The sequence below is a fragment of the Sinohyriopsis cumingii genome, chromosome 9, assembly GCF_028554795.1.
Source record: "Sinohyriopsis cumingii isolate HCF-2022 chromosome 9, ASM2855479v2, whole genome shotgun sequence".
Classification (NCBI taxonomy): Eukaryota; Metazoa; Mollusca; class Bivalvia; order Unionida; family Unionidae; genus Sinohyriopsis; species Sinohyriopsis cumingii.
In genome coordinates this window covers 16,546,733-16,561,425 of record NC_142969.1, presented here as the reverse complement: position 1 = coordinate 16,561,425, position 14,693 = coordinate 16,546,733, and the positions used below count along the sequence as shown (strand labels likewise).

Below are 14,693 nucleotides of genomic sequence, written 5' to 3'. Positions count from 1 at the left end.
CATATTTTTCACAAATTTCGACAAAGAAACAATGATTTTATTCATAAAAGATGAGAAATATATGTTGCTTTAGTCTTTCAGATTCAATTTTATTAAATTATTTTTTTTTAAATTTGCTCGAATGTTCTTTTCCTTTAATCTTTACTTCTCGTGTCTGCCTTAACTGGCAGTGTTTATCTTCTGCTGTACAGTAGCTCTCCACACAGTTCATACAGAAATAAACTCAATCAATTTTGATCACGTGGTAGCATTCCGACCAATGAAAATATTACATTTCTAAGTTGCCATTGCAATTATTTGTTATTATACCTACTCTCTTGCATTGTTCTTATATGTACTGGTTCACAAAGTTGTTTGTCCATTACCCTTTCTTCAATTCATATTACCTTAAATAATGATTAGTGAAAATGTACTTAATTAATTATATTATTAAGGCAGTGTAAGTTAAAATCATTCAGAAAAATTAAATTGTAGGCCAAACCTTAGTGATACTTAAGTAAGCTAAATAGCTAAAAGATCTTTATACAATAGGAACTGATATGGAATGAAAAATGTGCATAAGAATTCCGAGAATCGGAAAATCTCTTTCTGCATGTAAGTTTGCATCACTCTCCCGAACACTAAATACTCTTTACCCAGACCAACCATGTCTTACTGCAAACAATGGCATAGAAGTTTATCTCATTCCAGTTAACATCTCTCTATCAAAGAAGGTTGCATTTCACAACTGAGGGTGATTATTTGTTCTTCAAAAATGGTGCATGTTTCAGGTGATTTTGACTTTAAACTTTTATTAGATATTTAAAAAAAAATATAATGATAATGTTCATTGTTTCCTATGCTGATATATATTACTATGCAATTTGTATCCTTATACCGTCCGTCAAAGTTTCCTACCAAATGGGTTCTACACAAAATATTAGTGAAATAATGAGAACAACAGCCTTTACAAAACTAGTTTACGATGAATCATACCATGAGATAAATGGTCTAATACTTTTTTAAATGCTTTTATGTCAAAAACATGAAGTTCAAAATCACGTTCATCAGATCTTTGAAACTATTAAGTCAAAATATACAATATCAATTTTAAGAGTGAGACAATATAACTTGCACAACAAAACTTGCTAGCAAAAATATAATTTGCAAATTGTTAAAACAAATGGTCAGTTATATCAATAACATATGGCAGATAACAGTGAAAATATTTCTACTGTCTTAACCTTTTCATATCTGATCATTTAACCAAATCTAACCTATACAGATTTATTGATTTACCATTTTGAAGTTCTTGGGAGAGGTGCTTTTTCCAGTCACCCCTGATAATGTTGTCCCCATCTTTCTCCAGTTCGTAAACCATTTTCACAACAATCCAGTCACTTGTAGCCTTAAGTCAAACGAAGAAAAACATGAATTAAATTGCATAGTAATCAATGTTACTCCCACATAACGATCTGGCGAAAAGTCCTGCAAATCACTATGTAACATCCCATTAATTACTACTTAACATTACAACCATCTAAAGTGAATTCAGGTGCTTTGCATAGGTGTACCTGTCAATATTTATGATTAATATAACCATATCCAAGCAGCACAGGGGGTGAACAGAGAAAATGGCGGTCAGAGTGATGTAAACATGACTATTTTTTAAGAAAATATAGAAGCCCCTGTTTCTTATGCTAATGGTTGTAATACAAACTTGTTGTTATCCCCATTGTGCAAGGTCATGGCTTCGTTGTTGTTTTATCCTGAATCAGACAAGGTTTATTTTTAAGTCACCAGATAACCAAATCACAGGCCAAAAAAATGTTATATTGAACCACTGACTAGTATGATATTTTCTGTGTAATGTGTGTAAATTTTATTTTCTGATTTAACAACTCTGCTATAGCTGAGTTAGTTACCCAATTTGCTATATGCTGTTTTGAAACTTTAAGAATATCAAGATATTTTCCAGCAGCAGCTTTTATTGATAAAAACTTTTTTTTCTTCTCCAGTATCGAGATTAATTGATCTAACTGGTCTTGGTGTGTTTTTTTTATTGCCAACATTTCCATGTTTACTGTTCTTGTTTTTTGTGATCGCATGAAGATTTTTAATACGATTATCTGTTTTGATATAATTTATATAATTTGAAAGCAAGATCATCTTCTATCAAACCAGTGAAGCATTTGTAAATAAATATATGTACAAGATAATGTTTCAGTTTTACTGCCAGAAATTCTGATACCGATCATCATGTAACCAATGTTACTGACAAAACTGGTTTCTTTTTTCAGTCTACAATTTTTGATTACACTATTTTTATTTGCTTCATATGCATCATAAATTGGGTGCTTCTTAAATTCATCATCATTAATCTCAGTTTTTACTTCATTCATTATATTATTTACTTATCTTCAATATAACGCTTCTTAATATATCTCACCATGTAATTCTCTGTGTTTTTTTATTTTTACGTCCTCAGATGCATTTGTTATCTCAAAGTATCTTTTCAACGCATGATAGTTTCTTCCGTTACAAGCAATATATAACTGTGTCCTACCTTTGACTCCTACTCAACAATTCAAGTATGGATTTTGTGTTTTGCTGTCTTGTCGAACACTCTGTAAATGAAGCGCGCAATAGTCACCTTGCAATTTATGCCGCATGGGACAGTTGTTGTTGTTTGTTGGTTTTAGCGCCATTTTTCAGCACAAGATAGGTTATACATGGCAGCCAGTATAATTGGAGGAAGAACATTGGAAAACCCCGGGAAAAACCACCGACCCATCCACGAGAAGCTACTGGCAGGCTTTATCACATACCAGAATTAGCCGAGGCTGAGACTCGAACTCACGAAGAGAGAGGTGAGATAGCAGTGATCTGTAACGGTAAGCGCTTTAAACCACTCAGCCACTCGGGCCCCCACAAGGGACAGCTGATCCCAGCTTGAGCCACTTGCAACTGTTATATATTTGGTTGATCATTATACTATTAGTAAAAGTCTAATTAGAGAAATAATATTATATAAAGAAAAGTAATTAAATAACATGGGTCGATGCGATGAAGGTAGATTACTACAGCAACAATATGAAAATGCAACAGGAATCACAATCACGTTACCAAAAACAAAAACATTGAAATATCATAAAATATTTCATTAGATCACTAAAAGCAACACAATACTAGTTCACAAGGTTATCTATGATCGCACCAGAGGATACCTCTAGATTTATTCTGATCGACTGAACGAACGTGGAAAACAAATACCATTTGAGCTACAATAGCATGACATTAATAAACAAGCGAAAAATTAATTTTTCAGTGTTGGTGCTGTTCATGTTATTTTCAAAGTTTAAAATAGATGGCAATGGAACATTGATCAACTCAAAAATGAACCAAAAATGTGCTTAGAAAATAATACAACGTAAACAGGACAACAAGAAGAATTATTTTCAGGATAACATTTATAAATGAGCAACAAACTCTAGATGGATCATAGTGGATTTACGTGATAAACTTGAGCTGATTAAGCAAACGCAGTCAGTTTCAATTGTCATTTTGGACAAGAACACAAAACCAGGTTTACTCGTCAGTATCTATAAGACATATTACAAAATATCATATCCTGCAACAGTTGTCATCATCGAGATTTATCATATGAATGAACCAGATGTAAATGCTCTTGTGCCAATGAAAACAGGATCGCTACATTGTCTTGCTCAATGAGTCAGAGAGCATTTTACAAATTCTAAACATGGAAACGGATTAACTGAATCAAGAGCAGAACAAAAAGACAAATAGAATGCTGGGAAAATGATCTTGTCAAAGAGCTAAAATAGATGACGTTGACACATGAGAAACATTGTTAATGATGCCGAAAATTGTGAAAACAATTACTAATGAAGTTAGACAACTCGAACAAATATACAACACATGGTGCTCCAATAACCATTATAGACCATCATTGTTATGAGTGGACAGAATCAGTAACGTAATTTCTACAAGATAGAGGAATATGATGTTATCATGGCAATATTGTTGACAAAATTCACAACATCAGTGCGAGTGACTCTGTGTCAGTTTGGCTATTTCATAGTGATAGTGTCGAAAAGGCAGCCGACGATGAATCATATGATCAGTTTCTTTTACTGTTTGTTGTTCTTTCTATATTGGAAAGAATCACTTTAACACCATATGAAAAAGATTGTCCTGAATTATAAAATATATAACCATAAATTACTCAAAAACTGTTTTACACCAATGTCTGTGGTTAATAATATTGCACAACAAAAACATAATTGGCTTCCAACCCCAAGAAACTTTTTCGATGATATATCACTGAGCTGTGTTGAAATTGGTCATTGTGGTCTCTGGAACACAAAATATAATTCCTCCGACATGATATTGATTGACTATGTAGGTCCTTATCCGGCAGCGCTTGTAGGCCTTGGTTGAGGTTGAAAGTATTTTGAATGACCTGGTCATCAAACATGAAATTACAAGAGTTACAATAAACGGCATTCTGCCTGACATCGATCTTTCTGGACTTGCCAAGATTGAATCATTCGAGATTTCAGCAAACGTTCACGTTGTAATACCAAATTGGTTTGGTAGACACTTGAATAATCTGGATACCAGTGTCAATTGCAACGGATGTTGCACACAAAATCAGTGTGGATGGGCTCCAATAGAGTTATTACAATACATGCTTCATGCTAAGATTCTCACATCATTAACGATAATCTCTTACAAACACCAAATATACATATGGTTACCACAGCATGATAAAAATATTTGTAGAAATATTATTGGCAAATTCACATTGGCGACATCACATCGTTGTACAAGATTAATCATGGATCCAGCAAAACTAGAGTTTGTTGTTAAGGATAAAGCGACAAAACGTATACTGTTGTTACGAAGAGATCCAAAAACACATGATGGGACAATTACTGGCATGATCATTAGCTACTATGAAGGCAATTCTCCTCAATTTACTCATTTGAGGTCAATGCTCTCCTACTCATCAATATACCTATTATCAATGATTAATATATTTCCCAATGACGCTGTTAGAGTCACTAGGGTTCTTTCTATATTAATCGATGTCAACTGGGGTTCATGCAAATAAAACGTGAGCAAATGCGTAAATATTCAAAGTTGGCTGATGTTAAAACACCATACATTTTTTACTTGAATGTCAATTTATCAGAAGCAATATCGTCACTGTCAGTAAACGATCCAATCACGAAACATAGCACAGTCTATCTGAATGGTCCAGATAGTTCTGGTAAAACAATACCAGTAATAGAATTATTAATAAATTTAGATATGATTCTGTTGACGCCAACTCACTGGCTTGCCAAAGAGATGAGACAATGTAGTGTCAGTGCAAGCACGTACCAAACTTTCTTCTGATGGCGAGGCGATGCATGGACACCTGAACGAATGGGTGAGAAATATATTCTAAGAATAGTTATCTAGGATAAGACTTGTACAGTATCCAATATTTTTAAAAAATATTTCTGTATTGGTTAATAACAAAATCTACTGTAATTATCATGCATTAGCAATGTGGCGATCATGAACAGCCTTCACCATTTACAGGAGAATCCACACATGATGGCTGACAAATTACGTTGGCTGCTATGAATAAATGTTGCATGATCATCGAGCACATGATAAAATATTACGTGAATTAAAATCACTAATCAGACTACATCCAGATAAAATTAAATGTAAATTCATGCATGTAGTAATTCCAGAGACACCAATATCTGATTTCTATAACTTATGCTGCTCTAATGATTTAATAGTGGTATCCAGGAAAAACGTCCGTGATTCACTTCAGCATACATCTTTTGAGCTTCACAAGGAAACATTTCCTGATCAACTACTTCCAGTATGTTACCGCCCTGCTAATGCACAACGGCAAAATATACTTGTTAACATTCCACAACCAGAAACAAAACAAAAGCTCATTCTTAATGATACCGTCGAAGTTCCAGTAGATGCTGTACAACGGGTTTTGTTGATAAACCCATTGTACTAGACTCTGGGATATGTAATAACAATTCATTCTTCTCAAGGATTACCAATATCAGAAACCAATATCTAGATTGTCGATGATCACATCGAATGATCAAATTTAGTTTATCTGACTCTGTCTAGAGTAACTCAAATATCTCAATTACCCAGGACTGTCTACCGAAAACAATTAACAAATTCTGCGAGGGATGACAAAAACAATTACATCAGTTTGATCTTAAATTTATCATGACGCTGAAACAATGACAAAGAAATCACTGTGCCTGCTGTAACACAATAATTCTGTGGCAGTATTTTCCTAATGATACACGTCTGTTTACACGTGTACAGAACTGCAAGTAGTCTCAGCCACAAACACGAAAATGTCACATTGACATGTATTCAAGCAGTAGATGTCAGTGTTTTGTCCAACACTGCGGTAACTGAGTGTTTTCAGCAATTACCTGTAGTTGTTCACTGACAAGTCCATGTGTAGTAGCTGTTGAATCTAATCTATAGATTACACAATGCACAGTAGAGCTTGCCACATTGGAAATGTTGTGTGCTGTTACAGCCCGGACAGGATCTTTCGCTCTTTTCGTGCCACCCTCAAGTTCACCAAATTCATATAAATACCTCACTGTAACTTTACTACTAACACTGGTTGTTATGCATGGACAGGTTTCATGTTAATTTCACGAGTGACCACACTGTTGAACGCAGCCACCACAAGAGGTAGTCTCACAAACAATTCACAGGATTTATTGCTGCTCAGTAATTCCTGCATGTCTTAATGGCCAAAGAGCCCCTGTGAAAGTGTCTGATTAAATCGTTCACCGATTGCCTGATCATGATGTAAATATGTGTGTCTATGTCTGATCTTAACATGATATAGTTGCGTCAGTCATTACTCCACCGAGAAATTCTTTGCAAGGATCAACTTGTAGCAGTTGTGGCAGCATAATGGTACACGCGAATTAATTCATTCAAACGCTGCTGAGACTTCAGTTGCTGTTTTAGACGATAACAGTTCAGCCTCTTGGTATCTGCTTGCAATGTCTACGATGATCAATGCACATGTATATGTGCGCCATTTATGTACGTCATGCGGTAAAAACAAAATATCTTTCTGATGAACTTCGTTGAGTGTGCTGACATCAAACCATCTATGTTGATTCATTTTGGTACCTGGAAGATAACTTTGCCATATGGCCTGTTGTGACAACTAATCGCTGAGATAGCCCGTGTGACACCTATTACATCATCAAGGTTTGTTTGCCGCTGTACTTTTCCAATATCTTCTCGGACCAGAATCAATGGACTCCCTTATGTAATTACTTTTGTTTAATTGCCAGCTCAGGGAGCTAAGCTCCCAACATTCTTTCACCTTTCACCGAAGAGCTTATCAACCAATTAGTGAGTGATTCTCTTTAGTTTTTATTCTTTACCGAATTCGCATGTGAATTAACTTGACATCCGCAACATGTCATTGTTGTAGATCTTGGTTTTCATAAGTGCCATCATGAACATGGTATGCTTGATCAATCGCATTTACCGGAATTTCGCCAGGTTTTGGCTGGTTTTTTCCGTCAAGAATAATTTCAAGGAGAGTTGCAGGACCACAATAATTATATCCTTGAAGATGCTTTTCATCAGGAAATTTAGCCGATGGTGTGCCAGGTGTTTTTCAGAGTGGCTTAGCAATGTCACCACCGGCAATGCGAACATTGCTGATCATATGCCCATCCAATGTCACAAACATATATTTTTGTGCTCCGCATTATACACATGTACCTGTAAGTGCCGGTGTTATTTTTCAATGTGGCTGCTCTCAGAAATTTTATACCAGTGACTCTCTTGCGCCTAACTCAAAATAAACTCACGATTATATTATTTTTTTAGAATATGAACATAATTGACTTTTCACCGACACGTGAGCAAGCATCAGTCAAGTATGTTACCATATTCCATTCTAACTATTATAATTGGTCCATCTGGGTCTGATAAAACTATATTGTTGCACAACCTGGAAATGAGGTGGCTCAAATGGGACAGACTTTTTTTAATAATGCCATCCATGAATGACCAACGATGCAATCATTTTCTTAAGGACTTTAATGAATCTGCAGCGGCTGAAAATGATGAAGCACCGTCCATCAAGGACATCAACATTCTAGTGGTTTATAAATCCAGAATCTTTACAGGGACATCAACATTCTAGTAGTTTATGAATCACGGGCTTGACATAAACACATAGATTTCGTTTACGTTACTCAGCGGTATACTCAGATTCCAAAAGTGATCAGAGATAACTGTAATTTTTGGGTTATTTTTTAATGGAGTTGACACACAGACGCTTCCAAATATTCATCATGCATCGTATCCTGGCAAAATGGACATGGGTAAGTCTAAAACATTCTACGCACATGTTCAGAAAACCCACATGGATTATTCACGTCACGATCCAGCAACACGTTATCAAATTGGTCTAGATACAATCTTGTATTAAATAAATGCATTTGTTGTATAATGAACCAGGAAAACATTAACACGATTATCTCTGCAATCGAATAATTACAGCAAGATGGTCTCGCGGTTCAAGTCGAGGTTGAAAAAAAATCGACGATGAATTTGAGATGATACAGCAGCGATATGAAGAGAGCAGACATACACTCACCATTGAGCAGAGATTTATCAAATTACTCCAGCGTGAAATGGAATTGTCATTGGCGGATTTACACGAACAACATGACATAGTAAATTTGTTCCATTGGCAAGTGCCATTGATAGTTTACAATCCGCTGCTAAGATTCCTGAATCCAAGGAATAGCAACCTCTATTGGACTCTAGTTCTCTCACATAACCAAATCCTCTAAATAAATATTCAGATCGTGTTTGTTGTGGCGGTCCAGTATAAACTGGCGCTGCCAGCAGCCACCCTAACACAAATCTGATCAGCGACGTATATATGTCACTGGTGTAATTGGATGCCCTAGAATCATCCAACGATATTTCTATGGCAACGCTAAACGTTTGGCTCGTGTACCTTGATATCAATTTTTGATTCTTTTCCTGTTATAGATTTGGTTCTACACTGAAGTTCATAATGGATTTGTTCGATTTGATATAATCCTGTTGGGATGGTAACCACGTCCCAGATTGGAACTTGCTTACCAGTTTCATCAATGGCAGTTTAATGTGAAAATACCAGTGAGTTGTTAGCGTCTAATCCACCAAATGAATTTTCTCAAATATTTTGCCAACTATAATAAAGTCGAAATGGTACCAGTGCGATTTCAAGCGACTGACCATTAAGCGCTTTTATCGGAGTTGGAAAAAACCAATATCAAATTCTGTTCGTGTTTATGTTGCTGATATCATTGTGGTCATCGGTGGTGTTGTGTGAGCAATGAACTGTTCCAGTCGTGTGGTTATTTATGTGATCATTATTATTTATATGGCGGATTCTAAATGCGACATTGGTAGCATTGGCGCTGTTATGTTTGCTTCTTGTGATATCGACAGTAAATATCCCTAATTGCAGAAAATTCATTGTCTGATACTGCACTATCATTTAACCCTGCTAACAATATCAATGATGTATTTATGCATGCATATACAGCAGCGTAAGTTATTTCTGTGTTCTCATGCAATTTTTGTACTGGTACCTGTAGCTATTTTTTCACAATGATATTGAGTATACCAGCAACGCAAACAAAAACAGCGACACCGATTCCAACCATGTGCAGTATCACGTGAGTCACTGATAATGTATAGATTAACGTAGTTTAGTTGTTACAGAGACCAGCGATGAACCCACGAATACAACATTGTCGATGACGATGATTCGTCTGCGATATCTTTTGTTGGTTTTATCATTTGCTCATCGATAATTTCTTCCAACGATGCCTTCCACGCACACGTTTGATTATACCAAATGGACTGTGTGGGATTCATTACGGTATTTACTAATTTACCAACTGAGGTATTTTTGCGATGAATTCCAGACACCACCAATACATTGTTGCGGTTAAACTTTTGTCCAGTATGAACATTTCCTCGACATTATGATTAAGCATGACTGAGACGGCTCCAGAAAATCTATCGGTGGAATGACGCCGTGGAAATGTGGTTAATATCCTGAATTTAGCAGTGCTAAAAAAGCAGAGCCAATACAACCCGGTGACATCAGCAGTATATTTGATGGCGTTGATTTGTTGTGATCCAGATGTATTTTGTATACCGCGTTGATGAGCAGAGTTATGTGAATTACAAGATGTTGAATCGCTTTAATTTTTCCAGAGATTTTAGCGAGCATAATGTTGCCAACTCCTGGATTTTCACAGATGTTGTCTTTGGTTCTATTTATGATGCTACGAATATCCAAAATGCCATTTATATGAAGATTATATTCAGATCTGAATGTGGTCAGTTAATCATTGGTTGTCATTAGCGAGGGCATCATAGGGATGTTGATGTTGTCAACGTTTTTCTTCGTTGAGGCCTCATCGTTTGATTCTGATTCTCTCAAATTAGCGATGCTATTTCTGCTCATGCTGAGATCGCCAGTCATGGCATTACTGGATTTAGTAACACTTTTACTGATCTCAGTTCTGTTTGTGGTGTTGATATTGTCAACATATTTTTTGTTGCATCATCATTGTCTGATTTTGGTTTTCTCTCATTGGTAATTGTATTTCTGCTCATATTGAAATTGTCCTACATTATATCTCCAATCATTTAAATATGTATAGTAATCTCTCCCATGATTGTTAGAATTTATTTCTCCATGTCTTTATTTTTACCAGTTTTAGTAAACACCACTATGTATTCATAGGTCGCCCACTAAACTCGCAAAATAATATATGTCAACGATATATTGCTTATCTTTAACCGTTCTTGCTGATCCTGTAAAATAACAACTTCATTTGGGTCAATATCGGCGAGAAGCATTACATTGACAGGTTCATCTCGTGTCACATATTTGGAAAATTCCGTATCATTGGGACCTTTGAACGCAGCAGGCCTTCCGTAAATACATATCATTAGAAACAACTAACCTGTTTAAAACAACTGATATGTGACCTATTTTCAATAATAACAATTTCTAAGCAAAATCAAAGACTTTAATAGTCTAAAATTTCTCTACATTCTGGTAATGTTTTGTACATTATGCTAATCTCATTCGAATTATTTATCTTGAAAAAGATAGAGACTATTGGGGATGAAATACTCAATCCATGATTTCCCTCTATAAAATTTACTTCAATGCTGCTTGTAAATGTTATATTAACATCATAATCATCCTCTTCTTTGGGAGAAATATGTGCGACCGATATTCTGAAATATCGTGCTGATAACTTAAACTCACTGTCTTGGTTTCTGCACCAATTAATGTTGTCCTTATTGAGCATAAATGGACTTTATATCGTGTCCTGTTTATACGAGTGTTACGATTATCAATATCAGTATGTGTATTTGTAACCTTAGTATATATCTCTCCGATCTCTTTTCGAAGTTATGCAACTAATTTTGATGTTTCTGCGACCCTTGAAGCAAATATAATAGGCGACCTGAAGAAGTGTCTGATAATTTCTGTGTGTTTAATCTATAACTTGTTGTTGTTAACGAGGTCCTTATCACGACATTACTGTCATCCACGTACTTCTTCGCTGCAACATCATCGGCTATTTTTGGTTCTCCCAAACCAACAGTTCTATTTCCAGTCATGATGAGTAACCCAGTCATTGAACCGCGGATGCAGGAAGATATCTACCAAACTCTACAATTGAAATATTCGAGTGTTTAATTTTTCTATCGCTGGTAAATACCATGATGTTAATGTTGGTTGCACCTAAAACTTGCAGGATAATATTGCCCACTTAATACTGCTTGTCTTTTGCTGATCCTGAATTAACAACCTCATCTGGATCAACCCCGGTGAGACAAATAAGATCAGCAAGTTCATCTCATGTCACATATGCATATATATATCAACTTCACCAGGGCATTTACGTATGGCATATCTTCCGTAAATATCTACCATTATAAACCATTAACTTGTTTTATACGACCACTTGTGTATTATTGTACGACTTTATGCGGCAGCGCAGGTGATCATGACACTGCGTTAAGTACGGCAAGTACTTATGGACCCCATATATGTGGATCCGTTAATGTCTGTGCTGGTAATGTTGAATACTAGATTGATGTCACCGGCTAAGGCACTATACCATAGAAATTCTCTCATGGTGCCAATCCATAGGAATAAAATTAAACCACTCCACATGAATCAACCGCATATGCAACCCAATAACCCAATGAGTACCTGGACCAGAACGTGTATTGTGATTAATGATACTGGTTTCAACATGATTTTGTTTTACCAGTAATTGATCAAAACACCTCTGAAGCTTTTATGTCTAATCACCAAGCAGCATCAAATAAATCAAAATTGGAGATGGGAGTTTTAGCAAAATGCCCCGAGCAGTCTCAGACCGTTACCATAAGAATTTCCAGGTAATCTTAGACCCAATCCGTTTTTTGAGGTTTTTAGACAGTGTCAGGTCACTCCATGTTTTGCTGACTTTTTCAGTGCCATATCTGTAGCAGTTCCAACAGCACCAAGTGCAGCTGCTTTTGCAACAGCTGTAGGCACTGCTGAAATTAGCACTGGTATTGCCGCTAGCAGTGGGAATATGCCACCGGTCTTTGCTGACTCACACACTGCATTCGCAGAAAGATCAAGTCTCACACCACTTTTATATTTATTGTCGTATTTGGAGTTTTTGATTTGACGATCAGTCAACTATAATTTATTTGGGTCCTTGATTTCATAGTTATTTTTGCTCCAGAATTCTTCTTCGGTGCGGGTTGCAGCTTTTTAAACTGACCAGGTGTCAGTGTAACATTAACGTGACGATATGAACAAATATATATGTTCCAGTGAGAAGTAATAGATTGGATACAGCGTTGAGAAATCACGCTGAGATATCTCCAAACCCGAACCAACATTATAATCAAGCCCGATAAATCTCATTAAACTATGATATACCTGTTCTACGTTGTTTTGTTCGAAACTCAGTATTATATCTACGGATGTTCCTGATGTCCATTTATTCTAAGCGAAATCATAGACACAGCTAATTTAACACCATATGTTTCTTTTATTGATTTTCTAATCTTGTGCTACCTTGAAATGCGACGAATATATGTCGTGGTGCTGAAATTCTTTGCTGAGACACAATATGCCATGCAAATGAATTTACTGTGCTTGTAACCGAGTCTGTGGTTATTGCCAACCACGACAACGTTGACTTGCCGCCGTTATCCATGAAGAAAACAAGCGTGCTTCTTCTGAGATCGATGGAGGCATTGCTGTCATCCACAACACAAGTTTTGTTAGTATTACTTTACCTGCAGCAGCAGCATTAGCCAAATTGTATCATTGTCACTGGGCTTTGGACTAACTCAACCGCATGTTTGGCCCTGAAAATAACTTTTGTAACATGTCTGCAGAATCCAAAGATATGCAACAATGGTATCACACACTTGAATCTACCTTGAGCATTAATTTGATTATCATTGGTGGCTGCTGGGGCTATGTCCACATCATCATTGCCGGCGGTGTCTTTGTTGTGTCATGTCATACTTTGTTTGGTTAGGATGGTCAGCAATATCCTTTGAGAACATCATTGATGGGCCAAAAGACCTTGAATAATCATCGGATATCTTGCAAGACTATATATTATCGTAGCAACGTCGATGTCATTGTGACATATTTCTGTTTGTCTTCTATCAGTCTCATACATGGCACTTTTAAATAACGCCATTATTAATGGTCATTGGTCAACTGTAGTGTATGCAGTATTTTTATCTCTGAAAAATCTACACTGATCTTCATTAAATGCCTCGGTGGGCAAGAAATGCCTGGATGTATCTTGGACTTGTAGTTCAATTAGCTAACCTTGATTTTGTTCTCGTGCTTCATAAGAATAATACTGATGACCACTAACAGGCTTATTGTTGAGTATTGATGCAACCATATCAAATGCAGGAACAGATACACGTTTGAACATTTTATATTAATTCTTTGTTGTCTAAAATGATGTTCTAACATTGATCAATAAGTGTTTGATCACCGACGAGGACGGCCCAGACAAATACTGGCTTTTAGATTTGTGGTTATGTTTTTTCTATAGTAGTTGCAGCTTGTTTTGTCAGAGACGGCACGCCAGCTAGTCCTTTCAACCGCTCATTTGCAGCTTGATTCATTATTTTGCTGACATTTGGTGGCATCACTTTGGTGCTGGGCACTTTTACTAGAATGCTTACTTTAGTACTGGGCAGTTTTATTGGAATGCTTGCACTGAAATGATTCACGCTATGATTCATATTAATCGTACGAGACTGTCTCTTTGATCACCGAGAATGCTTTACCAGCAATATCACCAATAGGGCCAATACCCTTCTCACGAACAACTTCAATGGCTTTCATACCTAAATGTTTTGCAATCCGGATAGCTTTTGGGCCTATCCTACTAAATAAACCTTGAATAACATCGCAGAGTTCATCTCCATAGATCATTTTATAAACCGGGAATCGTCCAGTTATCATGCTGACGCTTTCAGTCTCCGTTGGGTATTGTGTATAATCATGCTATTTTCCCAATCTAATTGAT

The 14,693-nt window shown here is 36.2% G+C and overlaps 1 protein-coding gene across 2 annotated transcripts in view; it reads right to left on the bottom strand.

The window, feature by feature from the left end:
• LOC149791319 (serine/threonine-protein kinase/endoribonuclease IRE1-like) overlaps positions 1-14,693 on the bottom strand; it is a 107,150-nt gene that overhangs the window by 17,124 nt on the left and 75,333 nt on the right. For both annotated transcript variants that reach the window (XM_089969845.1, XM_089969846.1), the window contains exon 10: positions 1,279-1,387. In XM_089969845.1, the coding sequence (XP_089825971.1) occupies positions 1,279-1,387 (109 nt within the window). The remainder of the gene's footprint in view (positions 1-1,278; positions 1,388-14,693) is intronic.